The sequence below is a fragment of the Prionailurus bengalensis genome, chromosome E2 (assembly GCF_016509475.1).
Source record: "Prionailurus bengalensis isolate Pbe53 chromosome E2, Fcat_Pben_1.1_paternal_pri, whole genome shotgun sequence".
NCBI lineage: Eukaryota > Metazoa > Chordata > Mammalia > Carnivora > Felidae > Prionailurus > Prionailurus bengalensis.
Window position 1 is genome coordinate 18,535,331 of NC_057352.1, and position 17,576 is coordinate 18,552,906.

Consider the following 17,576-nt stretch of genomic DNA (forward strand, 5'->3'; position numbering starts at 1 on the left):
CACAGTTCCAGTGCTGCCCTCTTGTGAATGCCAGACGGCATAACAGTGTCAGTATCTTGCCTCCTGCCTCTTCTCTTGTGTTCAGAGATTAAAATATTCTTTCCTAGGAGATGTTTGGGGAACAGCATCCCCCCGAACGTATCATCAGTGTGGCATTTCCTCTAGACTGGAAGAGAATGTCTACAGCATTGGCAGGTGGGCGCGAGGAGAAGAGGGACAGGCAGAGGTGGGGAGTCACGCTGATGTATGCGGAGGCAAGCTTACCTTCCTCCTGTGACCTGGCCCCTGGCCTCCGTCTTCCCTCCACTGGGATGCGGTCTTCGGCCAGGCTCAGTTCTTCCCATAAGCGGTTCCAAGGGTGCTTCCAGGCAAGGCCGCCCTGCAGTTCCTTCGGCGCAGTCCCCATCAGGGGCCTGCGAGAGCAGCCGGCCTCCCCTGCTCCATGCCCCTTCTCTCCAGCGGCGGCTGCTGCTTCTGGGATGTCCCTCCCTTCGTTCTCGCCACACTTGTCGCCCGGCCGGCACCCCCTCCCAGGTAGCCAGTCACCAACGGGTTGAGCACCACACTCCAGGCACCCGTGATGAGCCCCAGTTTCCGCCAGTGGCCCCCCGTGTCGGGGTGCAGGAAGGCAGCCACGTTGGAGGCGTTGTAAGGCCCTAAGCAGAGCAGCAGTGTGAGCAGAGCCCCGCCGGCCACCCAGGCTGCCCTCAGCTTCCGTCTGTGGCTCAGGCCTGACCGGGCCAGTGCCCGGAGGCAGCCCACGTAACAGAAGGCTGTGATGGTCAGGGGGAGGAAGAAGAGCAGGAGAGAAAGGCTGAGGCGAGCAGGGCCCGCTGAGGCCGGGTCCCAGGCCTCCAGGCAGACCGGAGAGCCGTTCACTGGCGTGTTGATGCCCAGGGAGCTGTTGGTATTGTCCGTCCAGCCTCCTGGAGCCTCCAACCCAAAGACCAGCCCCAGGTGACAGAGGACAAGGGCCCATATGGCCACACACACACCCCAGGAATAACGCGGCCTCCGGGCAGCTTGGTACCCCAAGGGGAAGGCAGCCCCCAGGTAGCGGCCGACACTCAAGGCAGCCAGGAAGCCCCCGCCAGCATAGAGCGGAGCAAAGTGGGCCAGGGCAAAGGCAGGACAGAGCGAGGCCGGCAGAGGCCAGGCGCCCAAGGCCAGGGCCTCCACCGCCTTCAGGGGCAGAGAGGCTGCCAGCAGGAGGTCAGAGCAGCCTAGGTGGAGGGCATAGACAAGGCTGGGGGTGAGGCGGAGCCGGGCATGGGACACGGCGCCCCCAATGGCCAGGGCGTTGAGTGGGAAGCCCAGTGCAAAGGCGGCCACGTAGAGGGCGAAGGAGAGCTGCGGGGGCAGGTCCATGGGGCCAGGGCTGGCCTCCACGCTCCTGACCTCCACTCGCTCCCCAGCCTCGGCTAGGCCCGTGGAGGGGTGGGGGGATCGGGGGCTCCCTGGGATCACAGACTGCTAGGGTATTAGAAGCCGTCCTGTGAGATAGCAACTGTCTCAATGAGGGAGGCCCACGGAGAGAAGCGGCTCCAGTTAGCAGGTGAGCCCGAGTGAGGAGCGAGGACCGCTAGCCCTCAGTCCTCTGCTTTCTTCCCACCGTATCCTCTCTTAAAACACCATGGAAGCGTGCAGGTCCCATCAGAGGGAGAGCCTCCTGATTTCTGAGACTGGGGAGAGAAAGGGGAGAAAATTAGAGCCGGGTCCCACTGTGTGTGTGTTTTTCCTAGGACTAAGTCTCCTGAGTCCACCCCTCTCCCCTAATTCCCTGGTAAGAGAAGCAGCTGCCCCCCACACTCCCCAGGACCGTGGAGAGCCTGCCCCGCAGACAGTGGAGTTGGGGGGTTGTCAGGATTTGGGTAAGGTGAAGGCTGTGGTAAAGGGCAGGCGAGGCGGGGCGCCAGGGCAGAGCCAGGGCAAGTCGGGTCCCATCAGTGCCACAGAGAATGACCTTGACCAACCTCAGGGAGCATCCTAAGCAGGTAAACTGGGGGGTCTGGGGAATAGCCGCCGTGGGGAGAGGAGCCACAGAAAGAGGGACTCACCTCTTGGTGCTGCCAGATGTCTCTGAGGCTCAGGAGTCCCCCTCGATGGCCTGAGGGAGGGTGTCCAGGATGGGCAGTGAGCCGGAAGGGAGAGGAGGGCGGGGTGGCAGGGCCATTAGCCTGAGGCACCAGCAGCCTGGCTGAGCAGCTAATGGGGCATCTCAGGCAGGAGCAGAGGCCAAGAGGTGAGGGTCCAAACAGCTGATGCAGACACAGGAAGGGGACAGCAATGAGGGCTTTTTCTAGGCAGCGTGAGGAGTGTGTAGCTAGTCCCTTAAAGGAGCAGGGTTGTCGAGGTATGACCAGACCACGGCTTGTTCAGACCCGCTGTGGGTGCTGGCTTCTCTCCTCCTGGGTGAGCCCGTGGGCAGGCCCCAGCCTTTTGGGCTCTCTCGTAGATAAAAACTTTGGTGGGCCACACCGTGTCTGGGAACTGATATGTGGGAAAATGAATTAATCATTTCAAGGTGTTTCCTCTGCCCTCCCTGGACCCACACAGGCTGTGGGCACATTTTGGGAGGAGAGGGCTTCTCTGTTTTCCCTCTCCTCTCCCTTCTGGCTTGATGACGGTAGCTTCTGACCCTTTCTTCTGGCGTTGGCAGGAGCGGGGAGGAGGACAGGCAAGGGACGAGCCTCATTCGGTGGCGCTGAAGTGCTGGGCTGCGGTCCCCACACTGCCTGTCTCTGGGGCACTGGGAGGGACCCTGGGCGGCACTCACTAAGACCTGGATGGCGTGAGCCTCCCCCTGGCAATCGCCTCCAAAGAAATGATCGAATTCCCTTTCCGGACTTCAGTCACCAATGCCTCCCGTCCACGTCCTACATATGTGGTCCAGCACCTCCCTGGGGGTGTAGAAGAATTTGCCGCCTGTTGTTTGTTATTTTGTCTTTGGGAAGCTGACAGAACCAAGGAAAAATCAGAAGGAGGGCAATTTCCTCTCCCGTGACAAGCCTTTGGAGACGAGGAAAGCAGGGCGTGAAGGGAGACGTGGGATTATCAAGAGCTCTACTTCGGCCCTGCCCACCTGGCGGTTCAGGTCTCTCCCCGCATCGCCTCTGAGGAGGGCATTCCTCGGACCCTCTCCACATGGGCCCCTCCCCTGCTCCAGGCTCTCTGCCTTCATCTTGTGTTAATTCTAACACTCAAGACCCTGCGACATCAGATTCGCTAGCTCCTCCGCTGGCACGTCGGTCAGTGAGGGTGAAGATGTCTGTCTGCCTCGTCCACTGCTTGTCGCGTACATAGTAGGGGCTCGGTAACTGAACGAGTGACCAGTTGTCTGGGCCCTGGGAGGACAGTGAGGCCGGGGGCTGGGTGGAGGGCCACCTGGATCCTGGAGTCCCGGCTTCAGAGCTTCCTGGTCACCTGCCATGCACACCTCAGCACCGCCTGGTGACAGCCACGTCTCTCAGTCAGCTGGCCACGAAGTAGGTTTCCGTCAGCCGCCGGACTCGGACGGAATGAAGAGACACCCGCTGGTTGCCAGGGAGCCTGTACAGGCCTCCTCAGGTTCAGGGCCACCTTTAGTCCTTTGAGGGGACCCTGCCCTAAAACCTTTTGGGCACCCTAGATTAGAGATCCCCAAGATTGGGGTGATGCCGTATCTTTTTTGTCCCCCAATAACTGGTCCGTGTTGGATGCATTGACAGGTGCTCAGTAAATATTTGCTGAATAAATGGTTGAATGGTTGAATGATACTGGGCCTCATTCTTGATACAGAAACCCTCTCACTTAAATAATTCTTGCAGTCTCTCCTTCCTCCAGAAATGCTAACGGGGCTCACGAGAAATCACACTGGGGACAAAGTGAGTTGGGGGAAATCAATGCCTCATTGTGCCACAGCTTCAAGGATGACCAGAACGTGGTCTTTCTCAGGGGCACCTGGGTGGCTCAGTTAAGCATCTGACTCTTGATTTCCCCTCAGGTCATGATCTCAAGGTCGTGAGATTGATCCTGCTTGGGATTCTCTCTCTCTCTCTCTCTCTCTCCCTCTCTCTCTGTCTCTCTCTCTCTCTGCCCCTCCCCCCCCTTCACACTTTCTCTCTCGCTCGCTCTCTTTCAAAATAAATAAACATTAAAAAAAAAAAAAAAGAACATCTCCTCAGAGAACATTCTGGTATTGAGCGGATGGGAAGGCAGGGCAGGGAAGGAAGGTGGAACTTTTGGAGCACCCACCCCAGGCCAGGAGTTTGCGTCTTCTTGCTGACTGACTAGACACCTGGTTCTGCTTCTAAAAGAACAGGCAGAGAAAGGTCGGAACCGAGAAGCAGAGGGGAAGCTGGAAGGACCTAACTGGAAAAGTCAGAATTCGTGAACATAATAGGGAACTGGCGGCAGTGACGATAGGTGAAAGAAACGTCGTGAGGTTTCTCAAGGCGACTGGCCTTCGAGAAGTTCTTGGGCAACTGTGGCTGTTGACCGAACTTGGCAGGGTCACTTTTGAGAACAGCTGTGAGTGATGAATTGGCTTCCCCTTCTTACATTCTTCAAGAGATGCAAACAAGATGGGAATTTGGTTTTTTAGGGACTTTTGGCTATTGTGTTAAGTTTCTTATAAGGTGACTCCAGCATACGTATGATGGTACCTCACTTCCTCTCTCTCTCTTTTTTTTAAGTTTGTTTATTTTGGAGAGAGAGAGAGAGAGAGAGAGCACGTGCGCACGACTGGGGGAGGGGCAGAGAGAGAGGGAGACACAGAATCTGAAGCAGGCTCCAGGGTCCAATCCAGCAGCACGGAGCCCTATGCGGGGCTTGGACCCACGAACCGAGAGATCATGACCTGACCTGAGCCGAAGTTGGACCCTTAACCGACCGAGCCACCCAGGTGCCCCTTTCACTTCCTCCCTTGAACCGCCTGCACGGTAGGTAGTGGCACCTCCATTTTACAGATGAGGAAACTGAGACTCAGATAAACTTGGTGAACTTGCCCAAGATCACTCAGCTGGGCAAGCAGAAGAGTCAAGACTCAGACTCGCACTTGTCTGCCTGCCGGGCCAGTGTACCGTTTGCAACAAGACAACAGACTCCCCAGTCCGCTGATTCGGTCCTGAGGTTACCTTGACTCCTTTGCCTTCTCCCCAGGCCCCGTGATGCCCTCTTCATCTCCCCGTCCTCACCCTGACTCCACAGGCACGGGTTCTTTGAAGTGGTATCCGAGCTGTTTTTATTGTGCAGCTCTGTGTTTGTGACACGTCTGTCCACACCAGCGTGTGTCTCAGACCACAAGACCCCTGAGGCGTGGGGCTCAGCAGCGTAATCCTCTCCACGTGGAATGCCTCGCTGACACGTGGAGGAGCAACCAGCGGGCCAGCAAGTCTTTCTCCCTCATTTCTGTCCCTCCTTCCCTGGGCTTTGCCCCAGAAGCAGACGTTAGGCATAGAATTAATGAGGGGACTTTCAGAGCAGGGGTAAGGGGGCCAAAGGGATGGAGAGGGGAAGAAAAAATTATAGTAACAAGCCGACCCCAGCAGGGACACGGCCAGCTGGGGATGGGTGGTGGCAGATGGCGGGGGAGGGGTGGGGGGGGGCTGTACGGTGCAGGCTAGGTGTTTAGATGACTTTCTGGGTGGAAAGGAGAGCGGGCCAGGAGCAGGCCTTTGGGAGGGCCAGGGCCCCCAGCGTTGAGAAGGAAGGCTGTCTCTGGGCGACGCACGAGGTTCTGTGCACTGGCTGGGGTTTCAGTAACCGTGCGAGGGTGCCTGCTCGTGTGTGTGGAGGGGAGGCTGGGGCCTGCTGAGCAGCAGGGGCGGGGCCTGGCCCCTGCGGTCCCCTGGCGCCTCTGCTTTGGCGGGTTTGGCTCCTCAGTGCTTGAGGGTCACGTATTCCACCATTTCCTGGGCCAGAGGCCGTTCCCCAATCCCAAGATGAACCAGCTCGGAGTAATGTATCCCCTCGTCTTCCGGACTCTCTGGAACCACGTTCTCATAGTCTCCCTGCAAAAGCCACGGGGTGTAAGGTTGGCCTCCCGGTCGCCAGCCCCCCGGTCTGCGTTCCCTGCCTGTCCTCTCCTTGGCTCCACCCGGGGGTCCTCCTGTCCACACGCCGGCCGCGGTCTGCGTCTCCGACTGGGAGGCGCTGCCCTGGCTCTGACACCTGTGCCTGAGCACCCCTCCCACCAGCAGCCCTGGCCCCCACGGAGGCCACCGAGTCCCTCCCTCCTGGGAGTCACAGCTGAGGCCAGGTCCCCCACCCTCCCCCACCCTCACCTCCCACAGCCCCGCCCTCTTACCACTCGATGCTTCTGCACCACGGAGTAAGTGACCGTGTCGTCCCTGTTTGGGGAAGGTCCCTCTGTCTCTGGGGTCCCTGCGTCTCTGAGAGGGAGGGCAGGTGGATGGCCGCAGATGAAGTATTTCGCACGAACTCTCCTCCTACTTCCAGCTCCCTTAGACCCTGAGAGCACCCCGGGGCAGGGCCTGGCTCCCGTGCCGGGCACAAAGAGGGCAGACAGGACACGAGCCATTCCTCCCTCCCAGGACCCTCACTCAGTACCCGGTTATTGGTGCGTCGGCGTCACCGACAGGAAAGCGCAAAGTCGCGTAACTGATGGCATCTTCCATCACCGGATTGTAGCACCCCAGGGAGTGAGGGTCTTCGGAGAGCGGGGCCCTTCGAACCTGGGAGAGAGACGGGGTCTCGGCTCTCACCACTCCATTCTCCGCCAAGACCCACACCTCCCCACGGTGCTCCTTGCATCCCATCTTCACTGTGTCTCCGCTTGACTTTACGGTCTGCCCTCCATTTCATCTTTCTCCCATGTCCTACCTTTTTATTCCTCACAAAGAAGCTCTGCCCACTGGAATTTTCCTGGAGCCCCTGCTGGCTCCGTATCTTCTTCCAGCTAAGAAACAAAATCCCGCTCGGTGAGGCTCAGGGGGATGGGAACAGGACCCCGTGGAGTCGGGCATGCGGGGTCGAGAGGATGGCTAACGGGAGTCACTCCAGGGAAGGAATCAGGGAGAGACGGGCCTTGGGAGTTGCTCACCTTTTCTGAAGCTTGACTCCCCAGAAGGCCAGGAGGAGGGCGGCCAGGCAGAACCCCACTCCCACGGCCACTCGCCTGCCGATGGTCTCTGGGCTGTCTGGTGGGGGGAAGAGCGACCATGAGTTGTTGACACTGCATCTCTCCGATAACCTCTGGCCTGCAGCATCCGCCTGGAAGGAATCCTCAACCTCTCTGCATGGCCGCTGTCCTTGCCTTCCAGACTCCCCTTCCACACGCAGGGGACGTGATGCAGAGGAAGGGAGAAACCAGTCCCTGCCTTCGGGGCCCCATGAGGAGGAAAGGGCTGACTCTCCTGGGAAACACCTGTCTTGTGACAGACACAGGTGCACACACAGAGTACGCAGTAAAGGCTACCGCTTGGCCTTACTTATCAGAACGTGAAATCACTTGTTCTTTGACGTAGCAACGCCATGTAGAAATTTATCCTGCCACTGTCCTTCCTGGGAGCCCAGAGCCGGAGACGACACAAGGCCGTAGGGAAGGCACTGAGCGCTTCCATGCATGGGAATACACTGACAAGGCAGCCCTGAAGGAAAGAGGCAGGTCTCCGGGGTGTCTGCAAAGTGGAGACCCCAGAAACAGGTTTTTATACAGTATGCTGCATTTCCAAATAACACTGCTCAGGCTGTCTCCCCTCAGCATCCAGCTTTGCAGGGCATGATCCTCTAAATTTAAAACCATGGCTCCAAGTTTAATCTGCAAAAGCACAATAAACAAATTAAATATCTTCCCTATTGTTTCCAGACCCTTCAGACACGCTGTACATGCGCGGATAGAGAACAGTCTCCAAGTGGTATTGTTACGTGGGGAAACAAAAGAACATCCAGGGCAATGTGTGGGCTCTCTCACGATTTGCGTGACGAAGGGTGTATAGGCCTAGATCTACTTAAGCGTCTTGCGCGTGTAGAACAGCTCTGTGAAGAGAAGCAACCAGCCGCCGGGAGTGAGGGCCTTCAGGGAGAGGGTCGAGTTCTCAGGGAGAAAGAAGGGAGAGGGGTCTTGCTACCATTTACCCCCTCGTGCTGTTTTAGCTTTACTTTGTCTTAAAAAAAAAAAAAAAAAGCTAGGGGCGCCTGGGTGGCGCAGTCGGTTAAGCGTCCGACTTCAGCCAGGTCACGATCTCGCGGTCCGTGAGTTCGAGCCCCGCGTCGGGCTCTGGGCTGATGGCTCGGAGCCTGGAGCCTGTTTCCGATTCTGTGTCTCCCTCTCTCTCTGCCCCTCCCCCGTTCATGCTCTGTCTCTCTCTGTCCCAAAAATAAATAAACATTGAAAAAAAAAAAAAAGCTAAAATCCCAAAAGATAAAAAGAAGCAGCCTATCAAGGGTGAGACAGAAAGAGACAGAGAGGGACCCAGTAAGAGCTCAGGGTGTCTGGAAGGCGGGGGGCAGCCTGAGAGGGAGCCCTCCTAGAGAGAGTCAGGAGTGACGGGCAGAAGGGGGGAAGAAAGGTGAGTGTGGGGGGGGCAAGGGGGGTGCCTGGGAGTGATGCACCAGGCTGCCCCCCAGGACTGGGGCGGGGGAAGGAAGGAGAAAGAGGGGTCAGAGAAGAAGAGGGAAGGAGCCTTACAGTAGACAGTGAGGGTGCTGGGGGTCGACTGGCCCATGCCCAGCCGGTTGATGGCCTGGCACCGATAGGCTCCTGAGTGCTGGACCTTCACAGGATCCAATCTCAGCATCTGATCATAATGCTGGAGGTTTTGGTTTTTCCAGTCAAACCAGCTATACTGGAAGATGGGAGGGTTGGCGTCGCCCTCACATGTCAGGACTGCCTTCTTCCCCTCCATCACTTCGTCCTTTGGGCCGATGGACACACGCAGCCTCCTCGGTGCATCTGTAAGGAGAAGCGAAATCAGGATCCAGGTAGCCGGCCACCTGCTCTTCTGTCTGTCGCCAGCTCCAGCCACTCACACAGCACTTGGAGGATCCTGGCCTCAGACATGGTCTGTCCTACGGAGTTGTTGACCAAGCAGTTGTAATTGCCAGCGTCTTCTGGAGAGATGGCGTCAAAGGTCAGTTCTCTTCCCTCCTTCAGAAGGATTCCATTTTTCTTCCAGAAGAAGCGGACATCTCTGGGGCGGCTACTTGAGAAGTTACATCCAAGGAGGACTCGGTGCCCGGAGTGAATGTCAGAAGGGGGGCTGATCTGCTGGACCCTGACATCTCTTGGGGCATCTGGAGAGCAAGGGCCTCAAGGGTCAGGCTGACCTCTTGGGCCCCTTTCCCTCTTCTTGTCCCCAGGACTTCCTCTCCCCTGGGCCCTGAGGCCAGACGTTCAGCCCTCAGTTCTCTGTGAAGGTTCTGGCCCAGGCCCCAGTCCCCTCCCCCTTAGAGCCCATACCCCAGCTGGCCCACCTCTCCGATCCCCTTGCCCGCTCACTCACACAGGACATCCAGGCTGACAGAGGGAGCCCACGAACACCACTGGTTGCAGGCTGCACAGGAGACTGGTCTGGCGTCCCAGGAAACTTTCTCAATTATCAGCACCTCGCGTAATGTTTTTTTCCAGGAGCCTTGGAAGTTCCATTCGTATCGGGTAACTTCGGGATTACTGGAATTGTAGTTACAGGACAGGGTCACATTGTCTCCTTCTCGAATCGGTGTGGGGTTTTGAATCACTGTGGTTACCTCCTTGGGAGGATCTGGGAGAAAACCAGAGAGATGGGCGAGGGAAAGTCAGCTGTCCGTCACTACCTTTCCCGGCGCCTCCCTCTCCCCCACCCCTCCCCCGCATTCACACAGTTCCTAAATTAACCAAAGGAAGCCTTATGCTTCCCTCTTGCATCTGTGTGAGGACAGAAACCCCGGCCATTTGGCCCGGCCCCGGTTTGAGGCAGGATGATGCTCAGAGCAGAGCTCCAGCAGAGAACGCGTGGTGCGTGGGAGACAGAGGCGCGCTGTTTGCGGGCCACCGCGTGGGCCGGGGGCACAGAGTCAGTTCGCTGCGGTGCGGGCATTCACTGGGGGAGAAGCACAGCTCTGGAGCCAGACTGGCAGACGCCGTGACTTAGAGCTGAGTGATCGTGGGCCGTGGGACTCAGTTTACTTATCCATCAGGTGGGGTCCTAAGAGTACCTAACCTTGTAGGATCATTGCGAGGACGAAATGAGCTGAAGCAGCCAGGGCAGAGCAAATGGTTAGTAAACGCCGCTGCCGCTGGGTCACACGCTGTCTAGATGTTTGGGATTGGAGCGTCCCCATCAGAGTATCTGGCTCAGGCTCTGACATCCCAGGGTCCGAGGATCAAACCTATGGATCCTCTCTGTCCTGGGCTCGACTCACTGACACGATTCACTGTATTAAACAGGGTCTGACCCCCGATGGGGAGGTAACGAGACATTTTGCTCTAGTTCTCCTCCGACACATCAGGCCCCCTCCTGGGGCTCAGCCACTGCCTCGTGATGCCGAGTCTCCGTGTCCCTCATGGGGCCCTGGCATCTTGCTTTCGTTCATTCGACAAACATCTACCGGGCACCTACCACGAGCCAGACCCTGTTCTGGTGCTGGGTGTACAACCGGGGACGACAGCGAGGCACCCACCCCCGGGGCTTACACGTTGAGAGACCCCGGCCTCTGCTTGCCGCCCAGTCGAGGACCCAGGAATCCCCTGTGTTCCATTTCCCTTCCTCCTTCTCCCTCTGGAACCCAGAAGCCCTGTGACTACTCACACTGGACATCTAACTCAGCTTCCCCTCCAACTTGTCCAGTACCAAGGCTGTTTTCGGCCAAGCAGGAATAATACCCAGCGTGCCCGAGGAGGACCGCTGGGATCTGGAAGGTCTTGCTTGTCCTTCCGGGTACTTGTTTCTTATCGTGATACCAGGTGTAATTTGTTGGAGGAGGATTGGCCGGTGACACACAAGTCATCTGTACTTTATTTCCCTCCTTAGCTGGTGAGGGGAGGATCTCAACCCTGGAAGATTCCGGAGCATCTGGAAAAAGCCCGCAGAGGCAGAGGAGGGAGGTGAGCCAGGGCCTCCCTTGCTCACCTCTCAAGGGCCTTGGTTCCACCCCCTGCTAACTCCCTGCCTGACCCCCTCCCAGCTCCCAGGAGGCTCACAATATACTTGAAGGTCCACTTCTTCCGACTGTTCTGAGCCCATTTCATTGGAGGCCTCACACTGGTACTTCCCACTCATCTCCTTGGTCACAGTGGGCAGAGTCAGCGTGAGTGTCTCCTGCTCCCTCAGCAGGGTCCCATCCTTGAGCCAGGCTATATTCTGGTAGCCGGGGTTGCTGCTGAGGACCTGGCACGTCATGGTCACAGACTTTCCCTCTGTTACGATGGCTTCTCTGGGGGTGGCCTCAATCTTCAACTTTGGGGCATCTAGAGGAGCAGGGGGCACAGTGGGAGAGGGGGTGGGACCTCTCAGAGGGTGTATCGTGGCGGGAAGTTGCAGGGCTTTGATTCTGATAAAGTGGCAGTTAAATGCAGTGTGTGCGTGTGTGCGGCCACTCGCGTGACCCTCGTCCACGGGGGGGTGGGCTGGCCCCAGCATCCAGGTGACTCTCACAGACTCCTAACTTGTCTCTGCTCTACGCACGCCCCCGGCTCTCCAAAGTTCTAGTCACCGGGCAACCAGCAGCCTTCCTAACACTGTCGCTCGGACTTTGTTACTCCCCTGCTTGAAACCATTGCGTGGATTCCACGCTCAGAATACACCCCCAAACCCTGCTGCAGCCCGTGAGTCTGCCCTTGGCCCTCCTTTCCTCCCGCTGGGCCCCCTGCTCTGTCGCAGGCACACCGAGCTCCTACCTCGAGGCCCTCGTCCTCGCTCTTTCCTCTTTCTGGAATCTTCTCGCAAATAAACATCTGCGTGCCCCGGTCTTTCCCTTCCCTCAGGTTCACCTTCCTCAGAGAAGCCTCTATCCCTCCCTCCCTCTGCCCTTGCCCGGCTTTAGTGGCCCCCACGACACTTATCCCTGCCTACAGTTAAGTTCTCTGTTTCCTTGTTACTCTGTTTCCTGTTTGTCTTCCCCATTGCCATGCCAGCTCCAAGTGGGCAAGAAGTTTGCTCACCGCCAGAACAGGGCCTGGCACCTGGGAGGCACCCAGTAAATATTTATTGGATGAATGAATGAATGAGGCACGAACAATGATGTGAAACCGCCTCTTACCCCGCCCACCACCTCCCCCTCCCGTGTAACCACGTGATCTCAACTTCGTGTCATGGCTCGAGGATATTCAAGTGTTTTATTCTGTTAGATAGACCAAAGCAGATGCTAAGATGAATCCGTTCCCTGAAACACTGGGGCTTGATAACGGGGGTGGGGTGGGGGTGGGGGTGTCGGGGGCTGGGGGGTGGTGGAGAGCATGATGCCCGTTTCCTTCTGTGTAGGTGCCTGGCACCCTTGGTGCCCTCGAGGGCCGGAAGAGAAGAGACAAGACCCTCGTCCTTCCCCGGGGGGCCCTGGGGGACACTCACGCTTCACATCCAGCCCCACGCTTTCCTCGGAGAGTATCCGCTCTGCTCGGGGGTCCCAGAGCTGGCAGGAAAGATTCTTGCCGTGGTGAGTCCACTGCGGCTGGAAGGTGAGCTTGCTCTGTGTGGACACGGTCTTGGTGGTCAGGAGGGTGGAGGTGACAGCAGGCTCCTCCAGGGACCACTTCAGCTGGATCTGGTACCCAGGACAGGAGAAATTCAGCGAGCAGGTCAGAGTGACTTCCTGGAACTCCTGGATTTCTGGAGGGAGCTGGATGTGAGGTGAGAGAGGCGTCTCTGCAAAAGAGTAGGGGGCTGTGCTGGGGGCCTGGGAGAGCGAGGGCCCGTGTGCCAACCTCGCACACCTGCCTTGACACCCCCCCCAGCCCCAGGTAACCCCTCAGGAGCCCCTCGCCGGTCCCTTCCGCCTCTGCACCTCTCTCCCGGCCGCCTTTCTCTGCTTTGAATCACTTTTGCTCGGCGGAAGCACTCTCTCTTGTGAATGCCGCCGCTCCTGAGGAATCCCGTATTCTATCTCATACGTACCTCGTGCCCCCTCCCTGACGTTTGCTCTCTCAACATTTTTGACATGGCTCCCCCATCCCAAATGAATTTTACCGGTTTAGGTCCCCACGCCTTTCTTGGCTTTGCCGACAAGCCTGCGTTTGTAATGGCCTCCACACTGGAGACCTCCAGCGTGGCGCTCCCTCAGTGGGTGCCGTTAGTGGGCCTGTGTGTCTCCAGCTCTCCCCGGGGCTGGGCCACCCTGAGACGACAGGTCTGAAACCACAGCTCTCACCCCCGTGTAGCTGCTTAGAACCACCCCCCCACCTCCCCCACCACCACAGAAGACACAGGCTGTGGGGTGGAGGCCCCGGGCCCGTGCTTGATTCATCCCCTACATGTGTCTCATTTGGCCACGAAGGCCTAATTAGAATTAATCACCAACATTAAGGCATTGGGAGATTTTGCTTGAAAGTCCACATTTCCATCTTCTCGTCAAAAATCAGGCCACCTGGAACCCGGATTCCGGAATGGGCGGGCGTTGAGTGGCAGGTGGGAGGCCCGAGGGGAGACCAGAGGTCTGGCCCCAGCCCCAGCCCCATTATCTTGTGCTGCCTGCTCGCTCACTGGCACCTCCGGCCTGGCTTGCCACCCCTGTCCCAGGGGCTGGGTGTTTTCCACCTCCCTTCTTGCCCGAAACCGAGGCAGAGAACCCCATCCCCCAGGGCCTTACCAGAGACGTTGAGGTCTATTTTCTCCATCCATTTGTCATTCTTCGTTGTCACTCTCAGCCCAAGCCAGCCACTGTCATTGACGGACACAGGGTGGATGTGTATGGTGCAGTTGGACTTTTTGTCTCCCAGGAATTGAACCCTCTCCCGGTGAGGCAGAGTCTTCCCAGCCTTCGTGGTATCGTACAGGATGGTCCCACTGAAGTCCTTGCGGGTCTCGTCATAGTGATAGTTGTGGTACAGGGTCAGGTTTTCCAGCATTTGTCTACTCCCTGGAATTTTGTAGTCACAGGGAATCCAGACGCAGGCCCCATCCCAGGTGTAGAGGGTGTGGGGGTGCTCAAACTTCCATTGAGATGAGTCAGAGAAGACCAAGTATTCTGGAACCCACCACAGTGATCAAAAAACATTATTGAGGGGCATAAAGAGCTTTCAAATGAATAAAGAATCCCCTCTAAAGACAGAGGGAGAGAGGAAGGTACATACACACATACCCTGCCTATCCCCTCCTCCCCAATACTTACTCTTTGCTCCAGAGCTTTCCTCCTCCTCTAGCTCCCACAGACTCCCAGAACCCAAGCCTAGGCCACAGTCCTTACCAAGGAGCAGGAACGAGGGGCCGAGGAGATGCATGGTGCTGTGTCTGGGCAGGAGCCTGGGCCGGGAAGAGTTGTCTTTGAGCCATCTGGTCACTTGCTTCTTTCAGATGGCTTTTCTTGCTCACCCACCAAACTCCAACCCCTCTTCCCTGATCCCAGGAGAACCATGTCTGCTTGCCTTGCAGGATGTGAATTCTGGATGTTCATGGGGCCTTTTGTGGGTATGTCATGTCTATTCTCTCAGCCTAAGAACTCTGTAAGACTAGCCTGTCTCTCTTTCTAGCCCTCCTTCCTTTCTTCCATCCATCCATCCATCCATCCGTTCATCCATCCATCCATCCATCCATAATTTTACAAACTTCCTGCCTAGCTCTCAGGCTTTGAGTGTCACCAGACTCCTGAGTGCCTTGAATTCCAGGCCTGGGGTAACTTGAAGCTCACCTTGAGGCAACTAGTGAAGGTTCTTATATGGGGGAGAGCCATGATCAAAACTTGATTTTTAAAGACCAGGAGCAAGATAACTCTAAAACTAACAATTAAGTGTGATGCCAGGAGAGCATTTAGAGGGGTCTGGAAGGACTTCGGAGAATGTGGTCCAAGGGTCCCACTCAGATACCCCTGGGGGCTGGGTAGAAAACATAAATCAACCAGGTGGGAACAAAGGTCATGCCTTGGGTAAAGACAATGACTGTCCCGGTCCCAACCAATTGTTGCCAAGTGGGAATGTGAGCTCAGCACTGCCTGATCTTCCAGTGCTTTAAGAGAAATAAGCTGGATTTTCCTGTGAAATGTCCTGCTTTCATCAACAAACAAACAAGCAAACACGGTGCTGGCCAGTCTGCGGGCTGAAGGCAGTCCAAGGGCCCCCAGTTTGCAGCCCTGCGCATCTGTCCCTCTCTGATCAGTGAGTTTGTGTGCCACCTTATTAGACTTTTACATAGAGTTACATTTACATAGAGTTAAATTTAAGCCCCAATTTGCATGACTGGGCCCCTCCGTGCGGGTCCCTCTGGAGTTAGCAGGATGTGTGACAGAGTGTGTCTCCGGTCTCAGGGCAGACTTGCACCCCTCCCACCTGCCCTGCCAACATTTCCCACGCATCAAACACCCCTCACCCCCTGGGGCTGTTTATCTCCTCAGGCTTCATGGCTCATGCCAAATGCTGTTGGGTGTCTGGTACCCAGAGGCGTGGGGGAAGCTAGGCTGCTTGCTGAGCAGAAAGGAGGGGTCTGTCCCCAGGCGTAGTGTCTGTGCTGGCCTGGCCGGGGCTCGGGCTCGGGTTAGGGGTGAGGGGTCTGAACTGGGACAGACTCTCCAGGTAGAAGTGACACCAGCTCTGCAGGTGCTAACAGAGCTACATGCAAAAACACCTTCAAGGCCACGTCCACTTGAGAAAAGCTGGGTGAAGAAGGTAAACAGAATTCTTTACCGTGGGTCTTTTTGGTCCCTTATAATCAGCTGTGTGTGCATCACACATCTGCCGACACGGGGGCCAGAGCACAGTACGGTGCAGTACATTGCCCACGCTTCTTTAGCCATGGAACCGATTTTACGTTTCCCATGAGAAACTCGGCAGGGCTGCAGGGTCAGCGTTTTGAGGGATGCGCTCCGGGTCCCCTTTGGGTTTCCACAAGAGCTGTGGCAAGGGCTAGCTTCCATTCTCTGGGGCAAAGACCAGCCTCCAGTAGCCGGACTGTTGTGCCCCTTCTGCCGCCAGCCGCCAGCCGCCAGCCGCACCTTCATGGGGGAATGCCTTGAGAACACCAGGATGAGGGGGAGAGGGCACTTCTCAGAGCAGAGCTACGTGCTCGCCCCCGGCAGCTCCAGGCAATCGCTGGGACATAAGAAGTGGGACCTTAGACCTGGAAGCGGAAGGCTGCTGAGACAGGGTGGGGCGTGGAGGCTGGGGACAATAGGCATTAGGCACAAAGGCTCAGGACCATGCCATGCTATCCAGACCCATGGTGGCCTGCTCAACATAGGCCTGCTGAGGGCCTTGCAGGATCTCAGAGCCCGCCTCCCTGAGTCCATTCTTCCCTCCTGGGCATCTGGTGACCCATCCTATTCTCAGAAGACTCCACAAGCCCATCAGAGGGCATGCTCAAAGATGGGGGTCTACATCCTGTTGATACATGGGTAAGGGGGGGGGGTCCCGCTGTGCTCCCTGCCCCAAGAACTGTGCCTGGCACACAGCAGCTGCTCCGTGCCGGCATGCTGAATGCAAAAGAGAGCAAAATAATTTTTACCTGTTTCCTCGTGTCTTCCCTCTTCAGGGACCTTGGCAGCATCTGAGAGTGAAAGGGGAAGCACAGCGAAGGATTTTCACCCTCCTTGGCCCCACCCCCTGCCCCTGTGTGACTCTCAGGGCAACCAAGAGGCATGGTGAAGTGGGGAGGGGGGAAAAGAGGCCATGAGGGCAACTTGGGCTTGGAATCAGCTTGAAAGGAACACTCAAGTACCTACAGTCAGTTTTTAGGTTCGGTGTATGGAGTTTCTACATCAGATAGTTTCAGAGCTAGTCCCTCCACAACTTCCTCTCTATCCAGCTCTCAGGAAATGCTGATAATTTAGGCCAAGCAGATTAGAACCGCCAGCCTGCTGAAAAAGGCACAAGGCAATATGAAAGTGTTGGTAGTTTAGTGACACCATCCAGTTATTCTCATTCCTATTACTTTCTCTCCAAAGGCCAGAATGGCCGGGAAATCTGATCACTTACACCGATGCTCCAGCAGCTCCCGAGGGTTGAGGGAAGAGCTCACAGTATCAAAAGGAAAAAAGATAACTTTCATGGAGTGTTCTTGAATGGGCAAGTCTTGAGACTAGAAACTTACCACTTTCATCAGGCTTCTAGTCTGTGAGTGTCTTGAGACCAGACCCAGACATCAGGCAAAGCCATTCAAATCCTGCAGATGGTCAGGGAAGTCTCTGAGAAATCTTCACCCTGGTATCATCAAACTCTACTGACTACCAGCCACTGAGAAAGGAACAGAAAAGGGGAGGGGCTTCTGGGTGGCTCAGTCAGTTAAGCATCTGACTTTGGCTCAGGTCATGATCTCATGGTTCATGAATTTGAGCCCCGCATTGGGCTCTGTGCTGACAGCTCAGAGCCTGGAACCTGCTTTGGATTCTGTCTCCCTCTCTCTCCCCAAAATAAATAAACATTTAAAAAACAAACAAAAAAAGAAACAGAAAAGGAACAACTTATTCAAAAGACAGTAATGTTATGGGAAGTTATATTCTTCCCTATTTCTTCTGCTAAG

The 17,576-nt window shown here is 56.5% G+C and overlaps 2 protein-coding genes across 6 annotated transcripts; both read right to left on the reverse strand.

The window, feature by feature from the left end:
- Window positions 1–273: 273 nt before the first annotated feature.
- FFAR1 (free fatty acid receptor 1) lies at window positions 274–1,705 on the reverse strand. Its single transcript, XM_043600735.1, has one exon. The coding sequence runs from the start codon at window positions 1,366–1,368 to the stop codon at window positions 406–408; it is 963 nt and encodes a 320-aa protein (XP_043456670.1). The 5' UTR covers window positions 1,369–1,705; the 3' UTR covers window positions 274–405.
- A 3,499-nt stretch (window positions 1,706–5,204) lies between these two features.
- On the reverse strand, window positions 5,205–16,941 carry CD22 (CD22 molecule). 5 transcript variants are annotated; one of them, XM_043600560.1, is made up of 14 exons: window positions 16,563–16,940; window positions 14,317–14,372; window positions 13,720–14,097; window positions 12,486–12,779; window positions 11,120–11,386; window positions 10,728–10,991; window positions 9,444–9,701; window positions 8,971–9,234; window positions 8,630–8,893; window positions 7,043–7,139; window positions 6,823–6,898; window positions 6,550–6,674; window positions 6,287–6,371; window positions 5,205–5,990 (listed from the first exon to the last, which is right to left on the reverse strand). In XM_043600560.1, exons 2-14 carry the CDS (start codon window positions 14,348–14,350, stop codon window positions 5,859–5,861), a joined length of 2,538 nt encoding a protein of 845 aa, XP_043456495.1. In that variant the 5' UTR covers window positions 14,351–14,372; window positions 16,563–16,940; the 3' UTR covers window positions 5,205–5,858. The 5 variants fall into 5 exon arrangements, with proteins under 5 accessions (XP_043456495.1, XP_043456494.1, XP_043456498.1 ...); XM_043600559.1 differs by lacking the exon at window positions 16,563–16,940 and having other exon boundaries at window positions 14,242–14,372; XM_043600563.1 differs by lacking the exons at window positions 10,728–10,991; window positions 11,120–11,386 and having other exon boundaries at window positions 16,563–16,941.
- Window positions 16,942–17,576: the final 635 nt, after the last annotated feature.